The sequence below is a fragment of the Anolis carolinensis genome, chromosome 1, assembly GCF_035594765.1.
Source record: "Anolis carolinensis isolate JA03-04 chromosome 1, rAnoCar3.1.pri, whole genome shotgun sequence".
In the NCBI taxonomy this organism is placed as follows: Eukaryota; Metazoa; Chordata; class Lepidosauria; order Squamata; family Dactyloidae; genus Anolis; species Anolis carolinensis.
Genome location: NC_085841.1, coordinates 241824582 through 241851631, shown reverse-complemented (window position 1 = coordinate 241851631; position 27050 = coordinate 241824582). Strand labels below are relative to the sequence as shown.

At 40.5% G+C, this 27050-nt stretch overlaps 1 protein-coding gene across 2 annotated transcripts in view; it reads left to right on the top strand.

Annotated features, from left to right (window-relative positions):
* Positions 1 to 1504: 1504 nt before the first annotated feature.
* Positions 1505 to 27050, top strand: part of slc11a1 (solute carrier family 11 member 1) — a 38725-nt gene continuing 13179 nt past the window's right edge. The window contains exons 1-11 of one of the 2 annotated variants that reach the window (XM_008110226.3): positions 1505 to 2273; positions 11529 to 11650; positions 13103 to 13225; positions 13958 to 14077; positions 15694 to 15800; positions 16803 to 16873; positions 17473 to 17540; positions 19250 to 19405; positions 21322 to 21480; positions 23416 to 23514; positions 26291 to 26410. In XM_008110226.3, coding sequence (XP_008108433.1) covers positions 2255 to 2273; positions 11529 to 11650; positions 13103 to 13225; positions 13958 to 14077; positions 15694 to 15800; positions 16803 to 16873; positions 17473 to 17540; positions 19250 to 19405; positions 21322 to 21480; positions 23416 to 23514; positions 26291 to 26410 — 1164 coding nt within the window. In that variant the 5' untranslated portion in view covers positions 1505 to 2254. Of the gene's footprint in view, positions 2274 to 8043; positions 8135 to 11528; positions 11651 to 13102; positions 13226 to 13957; positions 14078 to 15693; positions 15801 to 16802; positions 16874 to 17472; positions 17541 to 19249; positions 19406 to 21321; positions 21481 to 23415; positions 23515 to 26290; positions 26411 to 27050 lie in introns of those variants that run through there. The other variant, XM_062967321.1, reaches the window with a different exon arrangement.

Sequence of the window (27050 nt, the reverse complement as noted above, 5' to 3'; positions counted from 1 at the left end):
TATTTTTCCATGAAGAAGAATTCACATTTATTGTTGAACAAAAAAAAAGAACATTTATTATATACTGTACAGTAGTTGTCATCACAAACCAGCATAACCAAACAAACTGTGAATCTTATCAAGAATTTCTTGTTATTACAATTATTTACATGTACAACAATTGATGGTACATACATTTACCGATCCTGCATGCTCTGGTGTTCTGTTCGCTGGGCATGCTTCCAAACAAAACCTTTGCTAGGTCTTACTTTCGGGGGAGGCCTTATATTTAGCAATTCAGCAAAACTTCTACTAGGTCTTATTTTCTGGGGCTGTCTTATTTTCGGGGAAACAGGGTACCTATTTCTTTTATGCATTTATTCATTTATACAGCACTTCCTCCGCAGTTCTAGGATTCAAGGTGACTTATAAATTATAAACACCAACACAAATTAAAAGCATATAAAACTATCGCTAAAGGTGTATAGTCATTATTTTAAAACAATCCATACAATATAATAATTTAAAATTGATTTTTATTTATTTTATTAGCTTGGGGACCCGGCAGTGTCTGTGTTATTGGAAGAAGGCATTGTTTGTTTTGGGGTGATAGGTAATATCACTTAAGTTTTGTCCAGATCCATCATCAGCTGGATTTAGTACTCTCTGGATAACGGTGAACTACAATTTCCAGATCCGAGATTAATCTTGGTTGGGTGAACAGTGGTCTCTGGATGTAGGTCAAGTACAACTTCTGAAAATCATGGTGAATTCTCCCCAAACCTCTTGTTCATTTGCCGATAAATTCTTCTGTGAACTGTGTGCCATAGGAAAGACTAGGAAAGGGTTAAGGTAGAGGCAGTGGGAGGGGTCATGCAAATTAAGGAACCCTGGGATGTCCATTCTGGAGGAGAAACAGAACATCTAGGAGGAAATTGTCTCCACATGGAAGCCTCACTTGGGTGGGGGACAGAATGGTGCTTGTGGAGGACACTGGCAGGGTTTGGCCTAAATGTTCATGGCACTCACTATAACCTGCATGTCGGGGAGGGAAGGCCATCTCCTGCTCTCCTGCTCAGTGGGAACTATAGCTGTCTGTGGAGGTGGGAAGCTGTTTGTGTAAGTGAAAACCTCCTACACATACAAATTTTTCACTTTTCATACACATTTTTCACTTATGTGTATAGATAGATAAATTATGTGTATAGGTAGGTAGATAGATTGATTGATAGATTTATTGTATCAGAAGCGAGTTGAGAATACAGTTATAATTTATAGAGGAACCACAAACAAAGTTAAGAACTTGGTGTTATGCTAAATTTCCTTTTACCAGAAGCTGGCCACTTGGAGTGCTTCTAGTTTTGCTGTAATAAGGTCCTCCATTGTGCATGTGGCAGGGCTCAGACTGCAATTGTGGTTTGCTCTTGTCCACACTTGCATGTTGTAGACTTCACTTTGTGTCCCCATTTCTTGAGGTTAGCTCCACTTCTCGTGGTGCCAGAAAGCAGCCTGTTCAGCGCCTTCCAAGTCGCCCAGTCTTCTGTGTGCCCAAGAGAGAGTCTCTCATCTGGTCTCAGCCATGGATTGAGATTCCAGGTTTGAACCTGCCACTTAAATTGATTAAAAGAATATAAAAATAAGCAATATAGCACATCATTAAAAGTAAATTGCAATCAGTTCTTAAAAGTGTCTAGCACTTTTGACTTTTAATATCTTGCTGCTTCTCCCCTCACCCTTGGTTTTATTATGATCTTTGCCCTGTTGAATTTTCTTTTTGTGTAATACTCACTATGATTTCTTTTGTACTTAGGCTGTTCCAAAATGATCTCAAACACATATATATCTATGAATTGTGAGGCAGTAGTCTTTTCCTATCGTGCTCGCTTCGGCAGCACATATACTAAATACTATCACTTGAAGCCAAACAGATTCAATTTTCTTTGATTCCTGTTTCTAAACAAATGAACAAAAACCAAATCTTTAGAAGGTTAAGTTGTGCTGAAAGCAAAATTGTAACTAATAACTTGTCTTTCTTTCTTGGCAGGTAGATATAACTGTACTGTACAATGGGACAGGGAGAGAATTATGTTTCTATTGGCTGGTTACTTCCTTGTTTTACTTCCTTGTGAAATCCCTTGCTGATGAGATTTGCCTTTTGCCAGCTGCCCCGTTACTGGGTTTCTTAGGCAATGCTTACAGACGCGTTCACTCCACTTGTTACAAAGTGTGTTAACATCCAGCTTTGCATCTGAGCTGAAGTTACCTCTTTATCTAAATGGGATCCCAGGAATCAGGTAAGGATTCATTCAACTAATCCTTCCTTTTGTGATTTATAAACTAAAGCAGAGTTATCTTTTGGTCATGCTCCTTATGTGGATTTTCTGATGTTCTGATGTTTTCAGTTATTTTCCCCTTCAGGCATTATCAAAGGGTGTGCTTAAAATATATAAGTAATTGCCCTAAAAGAATCAGATCAGTTTTCCCCAAATTAGTTCTCTTCAACTGTGACCTATAACCCCAAATGGTCATGCTAATGGGGATGATGACATTTGTAGTCCAAGACATAAGTTATGCCATTTCTTCATTCATTCATTCAATGTACCCTCCATCTTTCATTCATCCAGGATATATTCCAATATATGTTCCATGGAGCTTAGGTCAGATTTCCCCAGCCTGATGTGCTGGTAATGATTCCCATTGTGCTACAACACATATGTGAGTACCAATTTGGCAGGAAATTGTGAGGATGATGAGAGTTGTAGTTTGAGGAAGACAGGGGCTCTGAGAATTTAGCTTCTTCACAACTATTTGTCAGAGCTGTCTGTCCTACCAATAGTCAGAATGAGGCAGTGTCCATTAGGTAGCAAATGCAGGGAGATGCCACAGTGAAGGACATCATCCATTTGAACTTCCCATCCAGCCAACTTTTGGACATCAAAAGGGAAGAAGTACCATGTGGTCTTCATCTCGGCAGCAAAGTGTTCCTAGCTGCTGTGACTATTTCCTCATGCCTTTTCACTAGCCATTTTAAAATAGGCAGAAATTTAGGCTGTTGTTTTTTTTTTACTTGCTTACCTTGAGCATAAACCTTATTGAATTCAGTGGAATTTGGGAGACTTTGAATAGATTTCTCCCCCCTGTGTCAGGAGCGACTTGAGAAACTGCATGTTGCTTCTGGTGTGAGAGAATTGACCGTCTGCAAGGACGTTGCCCAGGGGACACCCGGATGTTTTGATGTTTTTACCATCCTTGTGGGAGGCTTTTCTCATTTCCCTGCATGGAGCTGGAGCTGATACAGGGAGCTCATTCACGCTCTTCCCGGGTTGGATTCAAACCAGCAATTTTCAGGTCAGCAACCCAACCTTCAAGTCATCAGTCCTGCCAGCCAGAGCCGGTCTAACAATGAGGCGAATTAAGCGGTCGCTTCGGGCACAAAACATACGGGGGCACAATCGAGACTGCTTTTTCTGTTGATTTGTTGTAAAACATGATGTTTTGGTGCTTAATTTGTAAAATCTTAATGTAATTTGATGTTTAATAGGCTTTTTGTTAATCCCTCCTTATTATCCAACATTTTCGCTTATCCAATGCTTTTATTTTTCAGTGATTGGTTTGGGGGGGGGCGCCAAAATTCTGTTTGCCTACACTTGCAAAATACCTAGGGCCAGCTCTGCTGCCAGCACAAGGGTTTAGCCCACTGTGCCACTGGGAGCTCCAGATGAATAGATGTAATGGCATAATGAAACTATCTATAACTGAGCAGCTGTAGAATGACAGCTTAGGGGTGTTACGTTTTTGGACAATAGTTCCCAGTATTCATGTTGGCTAGGGAGGTTCAAGGAATTGGAGCCAAAGGGGTACTTTCCCCCAAATTCGGGCTTACTTGATGGTTTGGGTGTCAATAACTTTTCAAACTGTCCTTCTGAATAGACATGCATATGATTGTTCTGTCATTTAGTTGTTGGCCAGTTGAAATCATGAGAACATTCTTGGTTAGTAATTGATGCTATAAACTACAAAGGTTATTATAAAACTACAAGAATACTTTTGCCACTGAGAAGTGTGGTGAAATCCTGTCTTTTCCAACTCAGTAAGCACATTGATTATGTAATGTGTGACATTCTTCTAGGCTTATTAACTGTGAATCAGCTATGTGATGCTGATGTGAGTCTGTATTTGTGATTTGTATTTTTTTTCCTGTTATATGTATGCTGGCACTGAATTTCTGCCATTAATAAACTGCCCTAAGTCCCCCCAGCAGTATAGAAATATAGTAAATAAATAAATAAATAAATAAAGGCATAGTATATATTTAATGACTAGGTTTACTCTGGATTAGTTCTGAATGATCTTTAAATAAAGAATTGTATGTGACAACACTGATAACTTTTGTAATGCTGATCATTACTACTACAAAGCAATTCCCATTATCCACAACAGTTAAGGAGACCATAGATTGTAAATAGTGTTTGCTAAATTACTGAATATATAGTAAGCATTCCTACAACACATTTCACCGTGACCTCGTCTATACTGACCAGTTTATGTAGTTCAAGATAGTTTCAAACTAGACAACAAACCCACACAAAAGTGCGCAAAAAGTCCGTAATGTGCATCAGTGCTCTGTGGTTTGTGTAATCCAGACTTCAAATTGGCTCTAGAATTTCCTATAGGATAATCTGCATAACAAAATCCCTTTCTTCAATACTGATTTGAAACTGCCTTAAATTGTCAGTGTAGATGGGGCCTATGCTGAAGAAGGCTTTAACCAGGGGATACATTTACACTTTAGAACTAATGCAGTTGGATAACACTTTAACTGCCATGGCTCAGTGCTACTGAATCCCAGGAGTTGTACTTTAATGAGGTCCAGCACTCTCTGGCAGAGAAGAAGAAAGATCTTGTAAAACTACAATTCCCATGTTCCCATAGCATTGAGGCATGGCAATTAAAGTGATGTCAAGCTCCAGAAATTCTACAGTGTAGATGTACTCCTGTGACCCATGCGCCTGTTCAGTCCAACAACATTGAATCTGTTTTTGATGGATAAGGGGAAAGGAAATCAAATCAATAAATAAGGCTTCATGTTTTATGGCTCTTTATCTCTACATTGGACAATGCTTTGTAGAGGGGTTACCTTCAATAGAGTATGTCTAAGAAAAATATCATTGCCATCATCATTAGCATCATTTGTTGTATGCTCTCAAGTCAGTCCCAGCCCTAAGACAAACCTTTCATTTGACTTTCTGAGGCTGAGAGTGTGTGATTTCCCCAAGATCTAATTTTAAGGACTGCAGAACTGAGCTGGAGTTGAGCCCTCTGTAATCTGAACTCTTTGATTGTTAACATGCCACTTAAGAAAACGTTTTATTTCCTGCATCTATTTCCCAAAGGGGAATACACGTTAAGCTTTCTGTTTCCTTCGGTTACGACACACACCCAGTTTTGGGTGCAAAAGTATTTCATTGATTGGGAGGGTATATTATTGTGATGGATGGTTGTTCTTTAATTGTTAGTTTGAGAGCTTTAAGTGTTAGAGAAGCATAATAGGAGTCTCATGTTGGGTTCAGCCCTCCCTAGTCCTACCTCTTTTATGGCTAACTAGTAACTACTATAGGTTAAGTACCCGGCATATGTGCTATTCATAAGAAATACCCATTGTTTGATTTTCTTTGTTTATGAATTCTCCCACTTAAAATTGTATAAATATGTTGGTGTACTACAACTCCCAGCAGTCTGAGTTCCCTGAAAACCCCACCAGTATTTAACCCCCCCCCCCACACACACACACACAATGCCTCCAGTATTTTCTGTTAGTCAAGGAGGTCTATGTGCCACATTTCATCCAGATTCATCACCAGTGGGGTTCACAGTGCTTGGATGTAGCAGCTATCCACATACAAACAAACATATCACCACTTTTATATACAAACAAGTTTACAAACAAGATAGGTTCTCTAAGTCAGTGGTTCTCAATGTGTGGGTCCCCAGATGTTTTTGACCTACAACTCCCAGAAATCCCAGCTAGTTTACCAGCTGTTAGGATTTCTGGGAGTCGGATGCTAAAACGTCTGGGGACCCACATGTTGAAAGCCACTACTGTAGGTTTATTCTTACATTGAATTTGAATGTAAGTCAGAACCGGTCCATTTTTTTAAAATGTAACTATTGCCAAATATATATATCTTTTAGCTTTGAAGATTTGACACTCCTGTGGTGTTGGTTTTGCTGTCTGTGCCTCTGTTCAGAAGGTTTCACCTCACTTTCTGTCCCTGTGATTATTGGATTTTGAAAAATGTGACTTGTTTTGGAAAAAAGGATTGGAGATAAAGCTTCAGTGGAGACACTTTTTCCCCATAATAAATCTTTCAAATGAAAGTTACCAATTTCAATTAACTTTGTCATGTGTTTCTATTTCAAATAAACATATTGTTCACATTCATAGCCGGAGGGGGGGGGGGGCTTTAGGGGTTCAACCCCCCCCCCCCCCCCGGAGATTTTTCAGGTTAAAAAAAACCTGGTTTACTCATGAATTTTAATTAGTTAACCAAATCCCCATGCTAAGTCTATGAGATGCAAAAATTTAAGAGTCCCTCCAGAACTCCAAGTACTATCTCAAGCAAATATTGACAGTCCTGTAGCTGTCAAAAATCCCCCTCCCCCCCCAAAAAAATTCTGGCTATGGCCCTGGATGGGGCACACCTTTCTGTCTTTTTATGATCTTTTGGCATCTTGTTCAGTTTATAAAACAGGGAAAGCCTTCCAGCTTATCAGGGACACCTGTCAACCTTGCCAAGCAAGAACTGTTTGCACATTTTCAAAATGACACCTGCTTTTCCTGCATATCTAAGTGTCATGTATTATGGATATGAGCATGTCAAGTTCAATCTTGCTGACTTTCTCCACATTTCATCTACATTTTTTTCATCCATGATAATTATGTACATTTGTGTGTGTTTTCCTTATGGATGCATTCATTTGCAGTTTCCTAAGCTTCATAACTTCCCTGTAGGAGTGGACCTACAGGGAATATATATGAGTGGAGAGAAACACTTGTACAGGATAAAAATACAAATTACAAAGTATAGTAAAAACATGCTCCTGTTTTCAATGCTTTTACTATACTTTGTAATTTGTATTTTTATCCTGTACAAGTGTTTCTAGCCACTCGTATATATTCCCTGTAGGTCCACTTCGTCATTGATAATGACACATTGAAATTAAATATTTGAAGAATGGAATTGACTACTTTAGGTACTCCATACCTGCATAACCACCACCTGAGGAAGACTACACAGTCAAAACCATTCGTGGATGGTGACTAACCTTGGACTTGTTTAAAACATTATATTTCATAAAAGGATTCACTTACTTGGACATTTAAATTTGGACTCACGATTAGTGACTTATACAGTCCTCCATGTGGAAAATGAACTCTGGTGGGCACTGGACTCACAAACTCTGAATATAGTTTTACTTTCTATGTATGTATGTGTGTTGGTAACACATTGATTATATTTTGGTTTAATTACTGTTGTATAGTTCATATTATTGGATTACATTTCTAGCTATAGTGGCCTCTTGCCTGCCCAAAATAACTGGTCCCATTCATTCAGGAAGACACATCTGCACTGCCATTCTGTTTGCTTTTGGTCATAATTTAATATGTCAATCATGAATGCATTTGATTCAGGATGCCTAAGTCCTGCATTAATTCTGTTCATTAAAGAAGCAGGCATCTTGCACTTGCAGTCTTCCACAACACATAGGGACTTCTGAAAAATATCCTGGTTTTTTACCCTTAACCCAACTTTACTTTGCATTAAACAAAGTCGGGGGATAATCTATATTGGTGCAGGGAAGGGAATGTGATGCTCTTCACTGGACATGTGCCTGGCCATTGTAATTGTATCTGCTGAAATCAGAATGGGGTACCTATACAATTAGGAAATAGGAGCATTTTGCTCTGCCTCCTCCTTGCTGATTACATTGGTGCCCCATTATGACCTTGGCAGATGTGACAGGCAAGGAGTAATAGCAGAAACACATGGACAAAGGGCACAGCTCAGTGGGGCCAATATGGTCTCAGTCTGGCTGGACCAGCTGGACCTCAACATGGCTGTTTTATGTAAATGTATGTTGTTTTTATGTAAAGGTATGTTGCTTATGTAAATGTGTACTGTCTTGTCGTGGCACTATAGTGTACTTTTTGTGAGCCGCCCCGAGTCCCTTTGGGGAGATGGTGGAAATAAAGGGGGGGAAAGGATGTAGCCTCTAGGAGTCAACTGCTCGCAACTGTAAGTCAGCAGCACTACAGCTCACAATTGAGAAGTCTGCAGCAGAGCCATTAACTCCCAGAGAGGAACCTATACATCCTTGGAAAATACTTCCTCAAACAAATGAAGCAAGCAACCTGAAGAAGGGAGATTTTCCTGAAACAAAGATAAAAGCACCCAGGAACCCTTGTAATTCCTCATTATATTCCTGAGCGCCGCTTGCATAAAAAAAGATTTTCTACCACAGTTTGAAACTTACATGGGACCGTACTGTATTTATTTAAAATTATTACTATGGAGACTATAGAAGAATTAATGAGGGTTTTTTTTGTAAAGTATTAAAACATGAACTTGATGTTTGTTATATCTATCTTGAATTTCATATTATTACAATTAAGTATACAGAGACAGGACAACTTTGTATCAATACTAGTTACATGGATATCTGTTGAGTTAGCTATCCATATGAAAGCTGCCCAAGTCTCTCTGGGGAAATTGAGGCGGAGTACAAAAATAAAGTTGTTGTTGTTGTTGTTGTTGTTGTGGTCGTTGTCTCTGCCAATTATACGGACAACTTTGGATTTTAGAGTATTTTGGAACTCTGGATATGGGATGCTCAACTTGTAAATTCCCTTCAATAAATTAATCAACTAAAAGGAAAGCGGCTAGGAAAAATAGGATCTTTGGTAGATCAGGCTTACCTATCAAGAAACATAACAGGGTGTTTGAAAAAGAACCCCCTATTCACCATTTAAACTAAATGCTGAATAGGGAGCTGTTTTTCAAACACCCTGTATATTAGGAGTTTCTCACTAAAATTACAACTATATGTTTTGGGCTAATTACAACGTGAGGACCTTTCCAAATAAACACATTTGTCTTTTTCATTATTCATTCCTTTAGTTTGACCCAAATGTATAGTTTATGCCTGATAGAACACATTGTATCTGTCCTTAGCATTTAATTTAATTTGGAGGATGGAGCAGTCCTGTGCCTGTGCAAAATCTATAGCTGGTGCTGTGGTACATTGCCACAATGTATAACATTCAGGATATCACACACTTTCTTACAATTTGCATGTATAGCATCTGAATGCCTAGTGCACCAAAGTGTTATGAATTTAAATGAAAAGTTGTATTTTCAAGAACTGTGACAATCTGTATTTAACTTGTTTTTATTAAAATGTAGAGAAGCTAGCTGTTCTTGCTATTGAAAAAAAAAATTAGCAATGAAAATGCTCCCTCCCCTTGTATACTATGTAGGACAGCAGTTTACTTTAGGGTCTCAGGAGAGTTTGTGTGACATTGCCACAAAGAGCTGAATAACTGGGGAGTCCATAAGGACCAGATAGCAGGCTCTCCCTGGTGCTTACAAGCATCTGTTATCCAAAGCAATTGCCTTGCTCTGTCTCTTTAAAGTATTTTCTACAGTGAGTGAATAGAATGTATATCCAGGACTGATGTATCTTAGACGTACAGTGAACTGTTTGTTGGTGGTACATCTCCCTATTTGATTCTGTTAGCAAAATGCCATCTCATGTGGGAGCTGGAGTAACTGAACTAGTTTTTCCTGACTTTTTACTTATTAGCAATGAAATCAAGGTTACAAAGACAAAACATTAGGGTTCTGCAGGAGTCAAATGTGAATTGCTTATGCAGGAACAGCATGGGTGATATTGTAAATGCTGAGCTTGCAGAAATGTTATAAATGACTTAAATTGAAAAACACTGTTGTATCAGTACCTGCAAATGTCCCAATTTGGCATGAACACTCCAGATGTATCCACATTTCCAGCTGCTTTTAAAAGGTCCCAGTTCCTCTCACCTTCTCCCACTCACCCCTTTGCCCTCAGCTTACTTCAGTTGCTGCAAACTGAGTTCAAAGGACAAAAGTAGTTAGCCCTCAATGAACATAGAAGATGGGACACTGAAGGAAAGTCTGGGATCTTGCCCTTCCCTGTAACATCAAGGCAAAGCAAACTGATGTAGGTTCTTATAGATTGTGTGTTCTTCCACATTAATAACTTTTGCCACCATAATTACAATCTGATGTTGCTTGGCCACATATCTCCTAATTGTCATCTACAAAACGGAGGGTATATACCTCTGTCTCATTGGTTCTCAACCTGTGGGTCCCCAGATGCTTTGGCCTTCAACTCCCAGAAATCTTAACAGCTGGGGAACTGGCTAGGATTTCTGGGAGTTGTAGGCCAAAACACCTGGGGACCCACAGGTTGAGAAGCACTGCTCTATCTCCTTTTCTTCTCTCCTTTCCATGGTCATCCGGATATCTTGGCTCCCTCTGCAATCCCATGGAGTTCTTATGGTGTAGCGCTATGCTGTGCTGTGAATCTTGGTCTTGCCTTTGGGCTTCACATAGGCTGCATCTACAGTACAGAATTAATGCAGCAACACTGCTTTAACTGTCATGGCTCAATACTATGAAATCCTGCTAAGTTGAAGTTTTATGTCTTTAACCTTCTCCACCAAATTATTGACTCCATAGCATTGAGCCATGGCATTTAAAGTGGCATCAAACTGCATTAATTCTCTAGTGTAGCTGCACCCATAGTCATCTGACAAGCCTTTACAACAGTGGTTCTCAACCTGTGGATCCTCAGATGTTTTGGCCTTCAACTCCCAGAAATCCAAACACCTGGTAAACTAGCAGGGATTTCTGGGAGTTGTATGCTGAAACACTTGGGGACCCTCAGGTTAAGAACCACTGCTCTACAAAAAACAAGTGCCTGGATGAGGTAACAGGTGTCTTACTGAATTTGCCGGATCATGTGTTTCTCTGCTTTTTCTCATATAGCTGTGAAGGCTGAGAAAAATCCATGCTGTAAGGACATGTTGAAAAGCAACTGCTCTTCCACATTCGGGGGAGTTCAGCAGTGGCAGGTGGGAAGGAAAAATAAAAAAATGCAGGTTTCTTTCTGTATCCTACTACCTGCAATATGATCTGATTATATCAGCCTGTCTTGCTCTGTTGTTGTAACAGTAACTAAAACAATAAATGCAAAGCACCTCAATCACTTGAAATCTGCTGAGTACTTTTTTATGGTAGCACTTAAACCAGGCAAAGACATTTGTATTCAGCCAAACCTTTGGTTATAAGCAGCAAAAGGGGGTCTAAATGGTTGGGTATTGTTTAGTTGAAATACGGCATGCAAAATGTTTCTGCAACCACTGAACAAACCTTTCCTTCCCTACCTACGTTCAATAAAAAGTTACTGAGGGCCTCTCCTTTCCTTTGTTTTTTCCTTCTTCATAGGCAGAGAAATCAAAAGGAAAACTACATATGGTGCTACCAATTCATCAGAAGCAAATCACCATGAGGAAGACCAAGATCAAACCTATTTGGATGAGAAGATTGCCATCCCAGATGTGGCAGGAGTAAGTTTGTGGATAGCAGGGAAACAGAAGATTGCACTGGGAATTGGGCTTTTGGCCAGGTCATAGTATCAACAGAAGGGTGCATTAGTGGCATATCAGAGTGGTCCCTTTGATTCATATTTGTGCAATGTAAATTGGCCCGCTGTGTCTGCATTTGGCTGGGAAAACAGGTTTTGTTTATAAAGTTAGAAGAGTAGAGGTTGCTAAAAGTCTTTGAGACCCTGGCAAAACAATGATTAAACCCTGAACACACTTTGGTTCCTTTAGAAGTACCATATAAAGGAAAAATATTTTAGGATGACTTTTTCTGCAACTGAAGCATCTCTATGGGAAGGAGGTCCTGGATCATTCTTGGATGAGAGATCATCAATTAATACCAGCTGCTGTATGCAGTATTTAGAGGAAGGAACTAGCAAAACCACCTCTGAGTATTTCTTGCTTTAGAACACCCTGTCAAATTCATGTAGTGAGATAAGTCAACAGGCAATTTGGAGAGAGCTCACAAAGAGAGAGTACTGCATAGAGACCTTGCTGTGCAGGCTTAATCCATGGCATGTTGAGAAAGACCAACAGCTGAAAATCTTCAGAGGGATCCAAATCAGAATAAGCCAACCTTTCACAATCTGGTGTCCTCAAGATGTTTTGGTCTAGTACTCCCTCTATTCTTTCATGGAAATAATGCTGGCCTAATCATCATCAAAGGAGCCACGGTGGCACAATGGGTTAAACCCTTGTGCCAGCTGAACTGCTGACCTGAAGGTTGGCAGTTCGAATCTGAGAGACGGAGTGAGCTCCCGTCTGTCAGCTCTAGCTTGCAGGGACATGAGAGAAGCCTCCCAGCAGGATGGTAACACAGCTGGGCATCCCCTGGGCAATGTCTCTGTAGAGAGCCAATTCTCTCACACCAGAAGTTACTTGCAGTATGTTCTCAAGTCACTTCTGACACAATTTTTTTTAAATGCTGGCCTAGGCTCAAGAAGAACTGTCAAGAATATAAATGTAAAAAAATTAATATGAAAAACTAGCCATAACTGGTGCAATTCCACCTTGTTTAAACAAGGTACAAGGGCATATATTGGGCCAGATAATCTGACAGTAGGTCTTATTTTGATGTACCATGACTTTTGTTAACTTCTTTTTCCTTTTATTACTCGGTCTTCTTTGGACAGTATATTCTTGCTTTCTAAAGCTAGAATCAAAAAATTCCTCTAATAAAATATTCAGATATAAAGTGAGACATACAAACATAGTTACTTTTTGTTTTGGTTTTTTTAAGCCAGCTCCCTGTACCAACATCATTATTCTTTCATTGTGTGAAAACAGGATAGGGTGCTACAGGAAATGGATGAATAGAACCGGTATAGAGTTGTATTGCTCAAGGACTGTGAAGCAGGTGGAGAGGGCAAATTATTATCTGTCATGAGACTAAGACATTTCTTTTTCCCTCTCCAGCATGGTTTCAGTTTTAGGAAGCTCTGGGCCTTCACTGGGCCTGGCTTCCTCATGAGCATTGCCTATCTGGACCCAGGAAATATTGAGTCAGACCTACAGTGTGGAGCTGTTGCTGGCTTCCAGGTGAGTGTGACAGTAAGACTGGACTTGGCTGGAAGTTTAGCCTACACCAGTATGAAGTCAACAATCCCTTCTTGGTCTATTTGGGGTCTTTCATAAACACTTAAGTTCCTAGACACCCTACTAACTTGAGGCTAACACAAGACATTTCACTAAGTGAGAGAAATAACAACATAGTGCTACCTCCATTGTATATATAAAAGCAGACTGAAGGGGCAGTTGGGGAAATGAGATAAGAGATTGCCTTTCATCGCTGAACTAAGGAGCCGTGGTGGCGCAATGGATTAAACCCTTGTGCTGGCTGGACTCCTGACCTGAAGGTTGGGGTTGCTGACCTGAAGGTTGCAGGTTCAAATTTGCTAGATGGGGTGAGCTCCTGTCTGTCAGCTCTAACTTGCGGGAACATGAGAGAAGCCTCCCAGCAGGATGGTAACACATCTGGGTGTCCTCTGGGCAACGTCTCTGTAGAGAGCCAATTCTCTTACACCAGAAGCAACTAGCAGTATTTTCTCAAGTTGCTTCTGACACGATAAAAAAATCACTGAACTCAGTGTTGCTCTTTCACGTCTGGATTCAAATGGGCTTGGCAAGATTGGTGTCACTGTTTCTATTCATCATAGGTAGCCAGTCAGCCATGCAGCTAAGATTCAGAGCTAAGCAAACATTTTGGAGAAAGTTGGGTTTGTACCTTGCAATCATGTTTTGCAAATGGCATGTGTCCTTCCTCCCTCTCAGCTCCTTTGGGTCTTGCTCTGGGCCACAATCCTAGGACTGCTCTGCCAAAGACTGGCCATCCGGCTTGGGGTAGTGACAGGCAAGGACCTGGGAGAGATATGCCATTACTACTACCCCAAGGTGAGTACAATGTGCAACAGGCTTACCACCTTCCTATGAAATGGGGGAACTCTATGAAAGGGGAAAACTCAAACTGGGAAAATAGGCTTTGTTTATAAAACATATTTCAGCATATCCCCCCACAACAGCAGAGGTAGAAGCCGATTGAGGTGTGTGCAGAACAAGTTATGAGGCATACACAGCTTTATCTTTTAATAGAGATGAATAGCCAGGAGTTCAGCAGCTAAGAGACTGGCCACTACTACCCCAGTATTTGACCTCTAAAGTTGTCACTTCACTTTGCCTAAGGCAGTGGTTCTCAACCTGGGGTCCCCAGATGTTTTGGCCTTCAACTCCCAGAAATCCTAACAGCTGGCAAACTGGCAGGGATTTGTGGGAGTTGTAGGCCAAAGACATCTAGGGACCCCAGGTTGAGAACCACTGGACTAAGGACAGCTGACTGGCCCTTCTGTGACTCATTACTCCATTTAATTCTGAATGTGAGAAATATTAGGTGTGAAATACCTTGTCATGACAGCAGGTCTTTGTGAATTAACTAGCCACATTTGACTAGCAACAAGTCAGTGATTTCTAGATCTGCAAGAAGACCTGGGTGCTAAAGGTTACCATGAAATCAATTCTCAATAAAATCATCTGCTGCCATTCAAGAAACCATGTGACAAATCCAGCTCCTAAATTATATCACATTCTAGTACAACCTTTCTTAACCTCAGTGCCTTCCAGATGTTTTGACTAGAATTTACACATTTCCTCTCACCATTAGAATTGAGTCTTGTGGTATTTCATAGAACCATAGAATCCTAGAGTTGGAAGAGACCTCGTGGGCCATGTAGTCCAACGCGCTGCGAAGAAGCAGGAAAATCACATTCAAAGCACCCCCGACAGATGGCCATCCAGCCTCTGTTTCAAAGCCTCCAAAGAAGAAGCCTCCACCACACTCTGGGGCAGAGAGTTTCACTGCTGAATAGCTCTCACAGTTACGAAGTACTTCCTCTTGTTCAGATGGAATCTCCTTTCCTGTAGTTTGAAGCCATTATTCTGCGTCCTAGTCTCCAGGGCAGCAGAAAACAAGCTTGCTCCCTCCTTCATATAACTCACATATTGATACATGGCCATCATGTCTCCTCTCAGCCTTGATGAATAGAGTGGGCCCTTGGCCTCTGCTAGGGTTTGGTTCCTAAATCACCTGTGGACAATAAAATCTGTGGATGCTCAAGACCTATTACATACAATGGTGTAGTAAAACGGTGTCCCTTATATAATAGGCAAAATCAAGGTAAAAAAGAATAATTTTAAGCCATCTATGATTGAATCCTTTGATGCAGAATCCATAGATATGGAGGCCCAACTATAGTCTGGCTATAACAGGTCAAATATTTATAAATAGAACCTAGCAGACATTGCCTCAAACACAATATTATTCATGAAGTTAAATAATGGGTTCAGTCAAGTGGCAACACACTGAATATGGATTAGCCATTGCAGTAATATCTAACTCATTATGTTAGAGAAAAATTCATTGGTCTTCATTGGGCAGAGAGAGATCTTACGCCAGCAGTTCTCTCTTTGTATGCCATTGTCTTCTTTAAAAATGTTCACATTCCTGTTGGTTGCAGGTGCCACGTGTGCTGCTCTGGATCATGATAGAAATTGCCATTATTGGCTCTGACATGCAGGAAGTGATTGGGACAGCGATTGCTTTCAATCTTCTCTCTGCTGGACAGTAAGACCAGATGTGAATTGGGGGGGGGGGGGTAAAGGCACAGGAAGATCTCACAGAAATTGCTGCCTACTAAACCCAATTTCCACTAGATCAAATAATTTGGCTTCTCCAAACTGGAAGACATTGACAGGGAATAGAGTAACACAAGTGGATGTGAACCTTTGCCATTTTCTGTCTTCTTTTGAAGATTAGGCATAATTTCTCCCCCCTTTATACTGAGCAATATCCTTACAAATTGGTCTGAATGAGCTGTGGGGTGTTTCCTCTGTCCTGGATGCCCCAGGCAGGTAGAAGCCAGGACATGAATCTGGCAAGGCCATTAATGCTAACCAAGGTGATTAATTAAAACATTCACACTGGTCTCCAACAGACAAGAGTTACTTTTCCCATCCTAGACCTTCCACATATATAAACCTTCCTTGCTTAGTTTTTTTCCAATATACCTCACAACCTCGGAGGATGCCTGCCAATGGCAGGCAAAATGTGAGCAAAATGTCAGGAGAGAATGCTTCTGGAACATGGCCATAAAGCCCAGAAAAAACACAATAACCAATTTTGTTTGCCTCTTGACAGAGTTGCACCCATTTTTCTTAGGATGCCATTCTTTTAAAAGGTGAGGAAAAAAAAAGGGAAACTCAGAGTTTGATACAAAACCAACTGTTCCCATGCCCTGAAGAACTCCGTATTTAATGTGTTGTCGAAGGCTTTCATGGCCGGGATCACAGGGTTGTTGTATGTCTTTCGGGCTGTGTGGCCATGTTCCAGAAGTATTCTCTCCTGACGTTTCGCCCACATCTATGGCAGGCATCCTCAGAGGTTGTGAGGTATGGATAAGCCCGAAAGGCATACAACAACCCTCTTAACTCCGTATTTGTTCAAAGCTGCAGAGCATTGAGTTCCCATGGTGATGTAAAGAGATAGCAGAGAGATGTGTGTGCATGTGTACTTCGTACAACTATTTGCATTGTTAATTGGATACCATCTGTGATTTTCCCTTTGCAGTATCCCTTTGTGGGGTGGAGTCTTGATCACAATTGTGGACACTTTCTTCTTCCTCTTCTTGGATAAATATGGTAGGCATCTGATGCGGGAAAAGGTAAAATGCATGGGATTGAGTTCAACTCTTGAAATGTCTGAAGGTAGTTGTGCCACATAGTAATTTCTTAGACAGTGCCCATAGGCATTGCACAATAAGGGGTCATCTACACTGACCATATAATCCAGTTTCTGAATGCAGATTATCTGCTTTAAACTGGATTATATGAGTCTACACTGCCATACCTAGCAGTTCGAAAACATGCAAATGTGAATAGATCAATAGGTACCGCTCCGGCGGGAAGGTAACGGCGCTCCATGCAGTCATGCCAGCCACATGACCTTGGAGGTGTCTATGGACAACGCCGGCTCTTCGGCTTAGAAATGGAGATGAGCACCAACCCCCAGAGTCGGTTACGACTGGACTTAACGTCAGGGGAAAACCTTTACCTTACCTTTACCTACACTGCCATATAATCCAGTTTAAAGCAGATGGTCTGTGTTCAGAACCTGGATTATATGACAGTGTAGATGGGCCCAAAGAGGTACCTAAGTTAATATCTTGAATATGTCTGAAGTAGCCTTGAATCCCAGTTCCTCCTGCAATGTCTAAACACCTCTTGTCTTTCCCTCTCAGGTCTGAGGAAACTGGAAGCTTTTTTTGGTCTCCTCATCACAATCATGGCAGTGACATTCGGCTATGAGGTAAACTCCTGCACACTCCCACAGTATCTGATGCCTTTCCCCACCATCCTTCATGCTCTCCTGGCCCTGATTCTTTTGGACATAGACAAAGCAACATAAGAGGAACTCTGCTAGGTGTCTCTTTGATCACAGTCTGTGCAGAAGGTGAAGGCAGTCACCTTCCCCACCCAATTGCATGTGTTATTTGCCTCTGCAGTCTGGTATACAGAAGTATACTGATATATCTTCTTGTGTATGGTGAATGATGCTCCAATTAGTTATCAAGGACGATAATGAAAAATGCACTGACATTCAAGGAATTTGAACAATTCTTTAGATAATCACTCTGGTCTAATCACATCTAATAACAAGAAAACTTGCTTTCATTGGGTATTTAGAAACTCATACTTTCATTGGGGTCTCAGTGCCCAATGCAGTGTTTTCTGCTTTTATCATAATACCACATAAACCTGGGACATCTACTGAAACAGTTGGAGAAGGGGGGTACAAATACAAGAAACTTTTCACACAGTTGTATAAAATCTCACATCTGCTTTGAACTGGATTATATGGCAGTGTGGACTCAGATAACCTGGTTCAAAGCAGATATTGTGGATTATCTGCCTTGATATTCTGGGTTATGTGGCTGCATGGAAGGACCCAAGGTCTTCATTCCAAAGTTAAACTGTGTGGTTCACTAATACTAAATGTACTGATGACTGCCTACTGATAAAGGTTGCAATATACATTCATGAAGAGTGGGTCTGTACATGGGTATTAGTTTTGATGCCTATTACTTCCATTATTGGAAGCGGTATACCTCTGTATATCTGTTGCTGTGGATTGCAAACTGAAGAATGCTATATTACACTTATGCCCTATAGTGGGTTTCCCAGGGGTATTAACTAGGCATTGTGTGAACCAAGATATCTCCTTGGTCTTGTCTAGCTTCACTTTTCTTACATTATTATCAAAAAGACATTTGTATGAATAATAATAATAATAATAATAATAATAATAATAATAATAATAATAGGTTGCTGTGAGTTTTCTGGGCTGTATGAATATGTTCCAGAAGCATTCTCTCTTGAAGTTTCGCCCACATCTATGACAGGCATCCTCAGAGGTGTGACTCACAGCAATCCGGTGATTCCAGCCATGAAAGTCTTCAACAGCACAATAATAATAATAATAATAATAATAATAATAATAATAATAATAATAATAATAGGGTGCCATGTCAAAAGATCTCAGCCGGCATTTGGAAACAATAGATATTGACAAAATTACGATCTGACAACTGCAAAAGGTCACCCTACTGGGATCTGCGCGCATCAGCCAAAAATACATCACACAGTCCTAGACACTTGGGAAGTGTTCGACTTGTGATTTTGTGAAACGAAATCCAGCATATCTATCTTGTTTGCTGTGTCATACAATAATAATAATAATAATAATAATAATAATAATAATAATAATAATAATAATAATTTTATTTCTTACCCACCTCTCATGGTTCGAGGTCAGTTACAACATAGCTAAAATGCATTATCATCTTAGACATTCTATTAAATACACATATTAAAATGTATTTCTATAAAATAAATATTAAAACACATATTATAAAAAGGGCATCAGAGAGGTTTCATTTAGACATCATTCCAAATAAAAAGAATGTGTGTCTCACTCACTCTTCTTTGACTGACGTCTCATCTTTCCTCCTTCTACAGTATGTAGTGGTGCGTCCCAACCAGAAAGAGGTGATAAAAGGGATGTTCCTGCCATACTGCAAGGGCTGTGGGCATGAGGAGCTTCTTCAGGCTGTGGGTATTGTTGGAGCCATCATCATGCCCCATAACATCTATTTGCACTCCTCCCTGGTCAAGGTCAGTATCTGTCAAGAGGGAAAATGCATTCCTGAGCACATTTCTCTTCTTTACAGTTTTGGATGAAAGAACACTTTTGATGGAAATGGGGCTATCGAGGAACTTAACACAATTGTTTTTATGAAGAACCTCAATGGCCTGAGGTTTAGGGATTTTTTTAATGATGCTAACTGTAATCTATTATTCTTTTACATTTTTATATGTATTATCTGTTATTGGTTTATGTGGTTATGATGCTTTGTTGAATTTTTATGCTATGTCATCTGCTACTTTAGTCATGTACACCGGGAGCCCCCGGTGGCGCAGCGGATTAAACCACTGAGCTGCTGAACTTGCTAACTGAAAGGTCAGCAGTTCGAATCCAGGGAGCGGGGTGAGCTCTCACTGTTAGCCCCAGCTTCTGCCAACCTTGCAAATTAAAAATATGTAAATGTGAGTAGATCAATAGGTACTGCTCCAGCGGGAAAGTAACGGCACTCCATGCAGTCATGCCGGCCACATGACTTTGGAGGTGTCTACGGACAATGCCGGCTCTTCAGCTTAGAAATGGAGAGGAGCACCAACTCCCAGAGTCAGACGCAACTAGATTTAATGTCAGATGAAAACTTTTACCTTTATGCTGCTTTGAGTCCCATCCATGGGAGAAAAGTGGGATAAAAATAAATAAATAAATAAAGTCTTCAAATCTGTATTCAAGGTTATTAGTAGAGGCTGTGACTAATGGGAACATTATCTATTAGTTACAGTTACAGGCTAACTAATTCCGTGAGTGCAGGATTGCATGCAAAAACACTCTTTCCTTATTCTCATAACAAGCCTAAAGCAGCCCACAGAAGGACAAACTGGTGCTAAATTTGTTTGTAGTTCAGGGTCAAATTCACATTCTTTTGCTAGAAATCATTTTCTAGACTTGGCAAGCTAGAATTGCCCACTGACTAGTTTTACTGTGAAAGAGAGATGCACATTTTTTGCACCCTCTCCCTACCATATCTTCATGTTGCTCATTAGATCCAGGGATAATGCATCTTTTGGGCACTCAAAACACAATTAAAGTGGCATGGGAGAGACATGAAACAACTCTCTCGACATTTAGAAACAGTGAACAAAACAACATTAGATCTGAGTTTGATCTCAGAAACAATTGAACGGAAGGAATGTTTAAATGTTTAGGTAGACCAGAATTGTAGTCCAGTGCTCAAACTGCTAACTACGCTGCCTCCAAGTCAGAGGGCCGCATGGTTAATCTTCCAGTTCAGCTTGACAGCACAGCTTCCCCTAGGCTGCCCCTAAACGTCCACTCGCCCATTTTGTGGTTTAGATCAATTTCTTGGAGGAAATGACTAAAAATGACAAACTGGGGGAAACGCCCCTGCTTTCCCCTTCCCCCTTGCTGATTCTCTGTTGCAAATGCCCTTCTTACTCTCCTATTAGCCTTATGAGAAAAAACTTGGAATGTAGTCAACTCTTTTGCTCCACTTTTAGCCCTTCTTAATTTATAAGACATTTAGGGGATTATTATCCCCCTTCTCTATGCTTGCATTTTATGTTCAGCCAGATTTTACAGAGGGCACCAAGCAAACAATGCTGTGAAAAATGGCTTGTCTCATTGAAGGAAAATCTTGAATGTTTGTTGAAGGACTTTCAATCAGTCCATAACACTGGAGTGTAAAAGGAGATGTTACCTGTGTAAAATTATCACGTTTTAGGAAAAGTTCTGTACCTCTCATTATCTAAGCTTATGGTTTGATTTGCTATAGAAATAGATTCAGACAACACCACCCATATGGTCATAGCCACCCCTACCCCCATAATATTCACTGGTTCCAGATTCTGCAATGGGGTGGGAAGTTGGCAGAGATCACAGAGTTCAATGAATGATAGAAAGAGTTGTGAGATATTTTATTATTTCCCCTTAGACTCGAGATGTGGATCGTACCAACAAGAAGGCAGTAAAAGAGGCGAACAAATACTTCCTTATAGAATCTACCATTGCACTCTTTGTCTCCTTCCTCATAAATCTCTTCGTCATGGCAGTCTTTGGACAGGCCTTCTTTCACAAACAGAACAAGGATGTGGTGAGTACATGCCAGGCTGTCAATCAATAGGCTGCTCGCCAGTTCATCTCAGTTTGGGCTTAAGGACCAAAGGTTCCTATCCCTCCATGGAATGTGTGGGTTCTTCTTCTGCCCTTCCTTTTGTTTCTTCCCTAGTTAGAAGAGGGAAGAGCAAACGTTTTAGCCAAGCACGGACTGGCCAAGTTCTTCCTCTTTTCTTAGCTTGGTCCATCAAACTCCTGAAGGCAAGGCATTTGAATACTGATAATGGTGGGATAATAGAAAAATTAAAAACAGAGAAGCACTTGGATGAACAAATGCCATGCAAAGTTGATTTATATAATTGCAAAAAAGAGGGAGGCTGGCAAGTGTGACATTTTATACCACTGGTTCTCAACCTGTGGGTACCCAGATGTTTTGGCCTTCAACTCCTTCAACTTCAACTGGGATTTCTGGGAGTTGTAGGCCAAAACATCTGGAGACCCTCAGGTTAAGAACTACAGTTTTATACAAAACACTGGCCCTACCATTAGGCAAAGTGAGAATGCCCCTCAGACTGCCTCACGGGCAGCAAGGTGATGGAGGACAGTGCTTTGTGGATTGCCCAATTTGCCCTGTTTCTTTCAAACTATCCTCAATCTGGTGCAAGGAGATGCTGTCCAGATGCCAGTGCTGAAGTACAACAGAACACCTGTTCTACTTAGCATCTACAGTAGAGTCTCGCTTATCCAACATAAACAGGCCGGCAGAACGTTGGATTAGCGAAAATGTTGGATAATAAGGAGGGATTAAGAAAAAGCCTATTAAATGTCAAATTACATTATGATTTTACAATTAAGCACCAAAACATCATGTTTTACAACAAATCAACAGAAAAAGCAGTTCAATACATGTTAACATTATGTAGTAATTCCTGTATTACCAATTTTAGAACCCAAACATCGCAATGTATTGAAAACATTGACTACAAGAACATTGACTACTAAAAGGCAGGCTGCGTTAGATAATACAGAATGTTGGATAAGCAAAGGTTGGATAAGCGAGACTCTACTGTACTTTGAATACAGGAGACCACCACCTTTTCCTATCCTTGAAGCAGCAATGGGCCCAGACTCAGCCCTGAGCAATGCTGGATTTCTTTTCTGTACACAATTTATAAAAGCATAAAGGTCACCCAATGGAAAATTCTCTTATAAATAGCACAATGGCCCTTTTGACCCTGGATAGTACTGATCCAAGTCACAGACACTGGATGTCAGGGGATGTGAATGTGCAATACTTACATATTTTGAATAATGTTGACAAATGCATTTTTTTAAAAAAAGGAATATACTTTATTAGACGCAGTTTCGGTATTACACTCAGTTTCAGTATTTCACACAGTTTCGGTAACATTTTAAGATCCAGTAATGGGCTGCAGTAGGACTGGAAATCATGAGACCTTCTAGATATTTTGTACTACAATTTCCAGCATTCCCTCCCATTAGCTATAATGCCTAGGGTTGCAGTCTGACAACACTTGCTTTGAGCTAAAGGGAAAAGGACTAGGCCAAATGATAACTTTATGCAGGAGTATATGAACCTTTCATACTCTTCTTTGTAAAAAAAAAATAAAAATCAATGGGCCCCCTGGTAAAACAGCCATCAGCTGTTTACGGGGGACATCCTGATACTCCCAACTTCTTTAAACTAAGGGTATATCAATAAAGCTTTTAACTTGGAAATGCTAGCTGTAGACCAGTTGCATGTTTACTCGCTCTCTTGATGGGTTAAAGAGCTGGGAGGTATCCAGTATGTGTTTCTGAGATGTATGTATTTCTGGGGCAGTGCATCATTCAAGAAAAAAGAAGTCATTGACTTTGAATAAGAAGGGATTGGCTTGAAGTGATTAACTGCTTAAGGTACTGATACATGTTGTGTTTGTTTTTTGTTAATCCATTTCCCTGTGCATTCCAGCATGATGTCTGTGCCAATCAAAGCATGTTCTCCAACCACAGTATTTTCCCAAATTTTCCTGATGACAACAATACAGTCTCGGTGGACATTTTCCAAGGAGTAAGTTCCAACAGAATCATGCCTATTCCCCTATCAATGTTGCTGTTGGATGTAATGCATATGTAGTTGAATAAAACCCACAGGTGAACTTTCAATGGCTGCTCTTCCTTTTGGGTGGTTAATGTTAACCGCAGTTAGCATTGGGGCCGTGGTTAGCACAGCGGGTTAAACTGCCAGCTACAGAAAATTGTGTTGACTGGAAGGTTGGCAGTTCAAGCTACGGGTCAGGGTGAGCTCCTGCCGTCAGCCCTAGCTTCTGTTTACCTAGCAATTCAAAAACAGCAAGGTAAGTAGACAAATAGGTACCGCTTTGTCGGGGAGGTAAAAGGTGCCCATGAAAACATGCTGGCAATTTGATCAGGAAAATGTCCATGGACAACAGGCTCCTCGGCGTGGGAAAATGGTACAACAGCACCTCCCCATGGCCAGGTTGAGTACAGCCTCCAGATACTGGAGATGAAAAAAGAGGGAAGCCTTGCCTCTGTCTTTGTTGTTAATTGTATAATGGCATTGAACATCTGCCATATATATATATTTGTGATGACTCATGGGCCATGTAGTCCCGTTCCTGGCGCTGTTGTGCCAGATGAAGAGGAAAACTTGGGTTTTTCACCGTTTCAGCCAGAATTGGAACTTTCCCAGCCAGATTTGGAGACCTTGCACCTGCAAGAGATTTGTCTTCCAGAAGTCTGTCAAACAAGCCCCGAGCCAAAATCTCCCCCGTTTTCTCGCCATGATTTTTGTAAACAACAGAGGGGAGTTCAACAGGCGTCTCGCAGGAGTGCTAGGATAGCTGCTAAGCATTCAGCTGATTAAGCCTGCTTTCCATGGGAAACTTTAAGGAGTCATGCATCTGGACTCAGAGAATAGCTTTCGTTTCTGGTTCTCCAGAGAACTGCTCTTTGGCGGGAAAACTAGACCCTATTTAGGTGTTTTGCCCACGAAGGGATCTTGCGGAGTCAATTCGTCAGCTACTGGAGTAGTGTGTGTGGACAGCTACTCCCGCTTCCAAGCCTTTGTTCCTGATTCCAAGCCTTCGTTTCCAGCCTTGTTTGCTCCACGGATCTTGCCTTGCCTTCCAGGACTCAGCCTTGCCTTGTTTCCCGGACCTTGCCAAGTAAATTACCACGGATCTTGTTCTTGTTCCTCGTTTTCTTGTTGCCTTGAATCAAGCCTTGTTTTCCCAAGAATCAAGTTACTTCTTAGCCTCGCTCTAGTTCATGGGCTAAAGGACCTTGTCGTCTCCCTTCACTTTGCTTGGCAAAGTGAGTGTTTCGGTTATTGGATTACAACTTTGGACCTTAATATTTCATATTGGACATTGTTTCTTTGGACTAATTTTGACCTTTCCTGAAAGGTCTATTTCTGGACTATTTCATACACTTGCTTTTATTAACTTTATATATTCCTTCAATAAAGATATTAGATAGAATCTGGCCTCGGTGTATGGTTATTGGTGCTCTGCAGCCTGGGTTGTGACAATATTCTATAATCCACTCTGGAGCCCCGGTGGTGAAGTGCGTTAAAGCGCTGAGCTGCTGAACTTGCAGACCGAAAGGTCCCAGGTTCAAATCCCAGCAGCGGCTTGAGCGCCCGCTGTTAGCTCCAGCTCCTGCCAACCTAGCAGTTTGAAAACATGCAAATGTGAGTAGATCAATAGGTACTGCTCTGGCGGGAAGGTAACGGCACTCCATGCAGTCATGCCAGCCACATGACCTTGGAGGTGTCTATGGACAATGCTGGCTCTTCGGTTTAGAAATGGAGATAAGCACCAATCCCCAGAGTCAGACATGACTGGACTTAACGTCAGGGGAAACCTTTACCTTTACCTTTAATCCACTCTGAGTCCCCTTGGGGAGATAGAGTGGAATATAAATAAAGTATATTATTATATTATATAATCATTATTAATGTACAGAATAATAATTATATTGTTAAGGAGGTAATACATTAAGTAGTAATCAAGGCTGCCTATAGGATAATTTTAGGTGGCACATCCTTTTGCCACCTCCTTTGAAATGGTACCAAGCCACTTCTTTTTTTAAAATCACAACTCTTCTTGCATTTTTGCATATAGGCATTCTCCACCCTTCCTCAAAAATGTATTATTGACTACCTGAAACAAAACTCTGAAATTATCACAATGACCAAGAAGTGGAGGGTTTTGATGGGAGGAATTGACTTTTTTCATTTTTTAAGGAAAATAAAGGGATCGCCTTCTTATTAAATACAAAGTGACCTATCGCTTGCAAAATAACCATAAATGCTACAATGAAAAATAGCATAGCTCTTTTCTAGAGTAAAGCTATTTGCTTTTAATTAGAAAAAATCAAGAAAGAATAGCTGGCTTCAGTTGGTGGTAGTCTGTATGTGGAGAGCCCTAGATAGAATCCCACAATGTGGAAAATACCACCTCAAAAGGCCTGTTTCCCTCCTTTTCTTTAGGTGCGCTGTTAAGACCTCCATCCCTTTTGCACCCTCATAGGTCCTGTTTTAGTTTGGCCTGGCTTTAGCTTTCTGACTCATTTTATTATCTTTGAAACATATTCATTTCTGAGTTGTAACTGTGAGATGCCTTAGGGGTCCTCTGTTGAGTCAGAAGGTGGCAATAAACATTATATTATACATAAATAGTTATTTTAAAATTATGGTAATATTCACATTACTTCCATGCAAGCGCACACAAGGACAGGAGCACTTATGGGAGGTAACTTATGTGAGTAATATCCATGCTTAGTTGTCTATAAGCATTGATTTTGTCTTTTTCTTCCTCAAGGGAATCATCTTGGGCTGTTACTTTGGGCCCATTGCACTCTACATTTGGGCTGTTGGAATCCTTGCAGCTGGTCAAAGTTCAACCATGACTGGGACATATGCCGGACAGTTTGTTATGGAGGTGAGAAACTGTGATGGACTCTTCCTAGATCAGAGATGGCAGCAAGCACTAGATGTCCTGGAGTCCAGCTCCCAACACCTATGATTGTGGTTGGAGTTGATGAACGGTATATTCCAAGACTCTAGATGGCCACCTCGCTGCCTATACTTGCCCTAGCTATACTGTGTGTCAGAGGCCCTTTCTACACTGCCATATAAAATCCAGATTAACTGCATTGAACTGGATTATATGGCAGTGTAGACTCATGTAATCCAGTTCTGGATCTGAACTGCTTTGAACTGGATTATGTGAGTCTACAATGCCATATAATCCAGTTCAAAGCAGATAATCTGGATTATCTGCTTTGTTAATCTGGATTATATAGCAGTGTAGAAGGGGCCTTAGATCAGCACCAATGGAACTACCATTTATACTCAAGTATAAACTAAGTTTTACAGCCATTTATTAGGGCTGAGAAAGCTTTTCTCATCTTATATTCGAGTCCTGGCTGGCTTATATTTAGGCTGGCTTATACTTGAATAAATATGGTACAATTATTATTATTCTCTATTATTATTATTATTATTATTATTATTATTATTATTACATGTATTATTTTACTCTATTATTATTACATTTATTATTTTACTCTATTCATTAT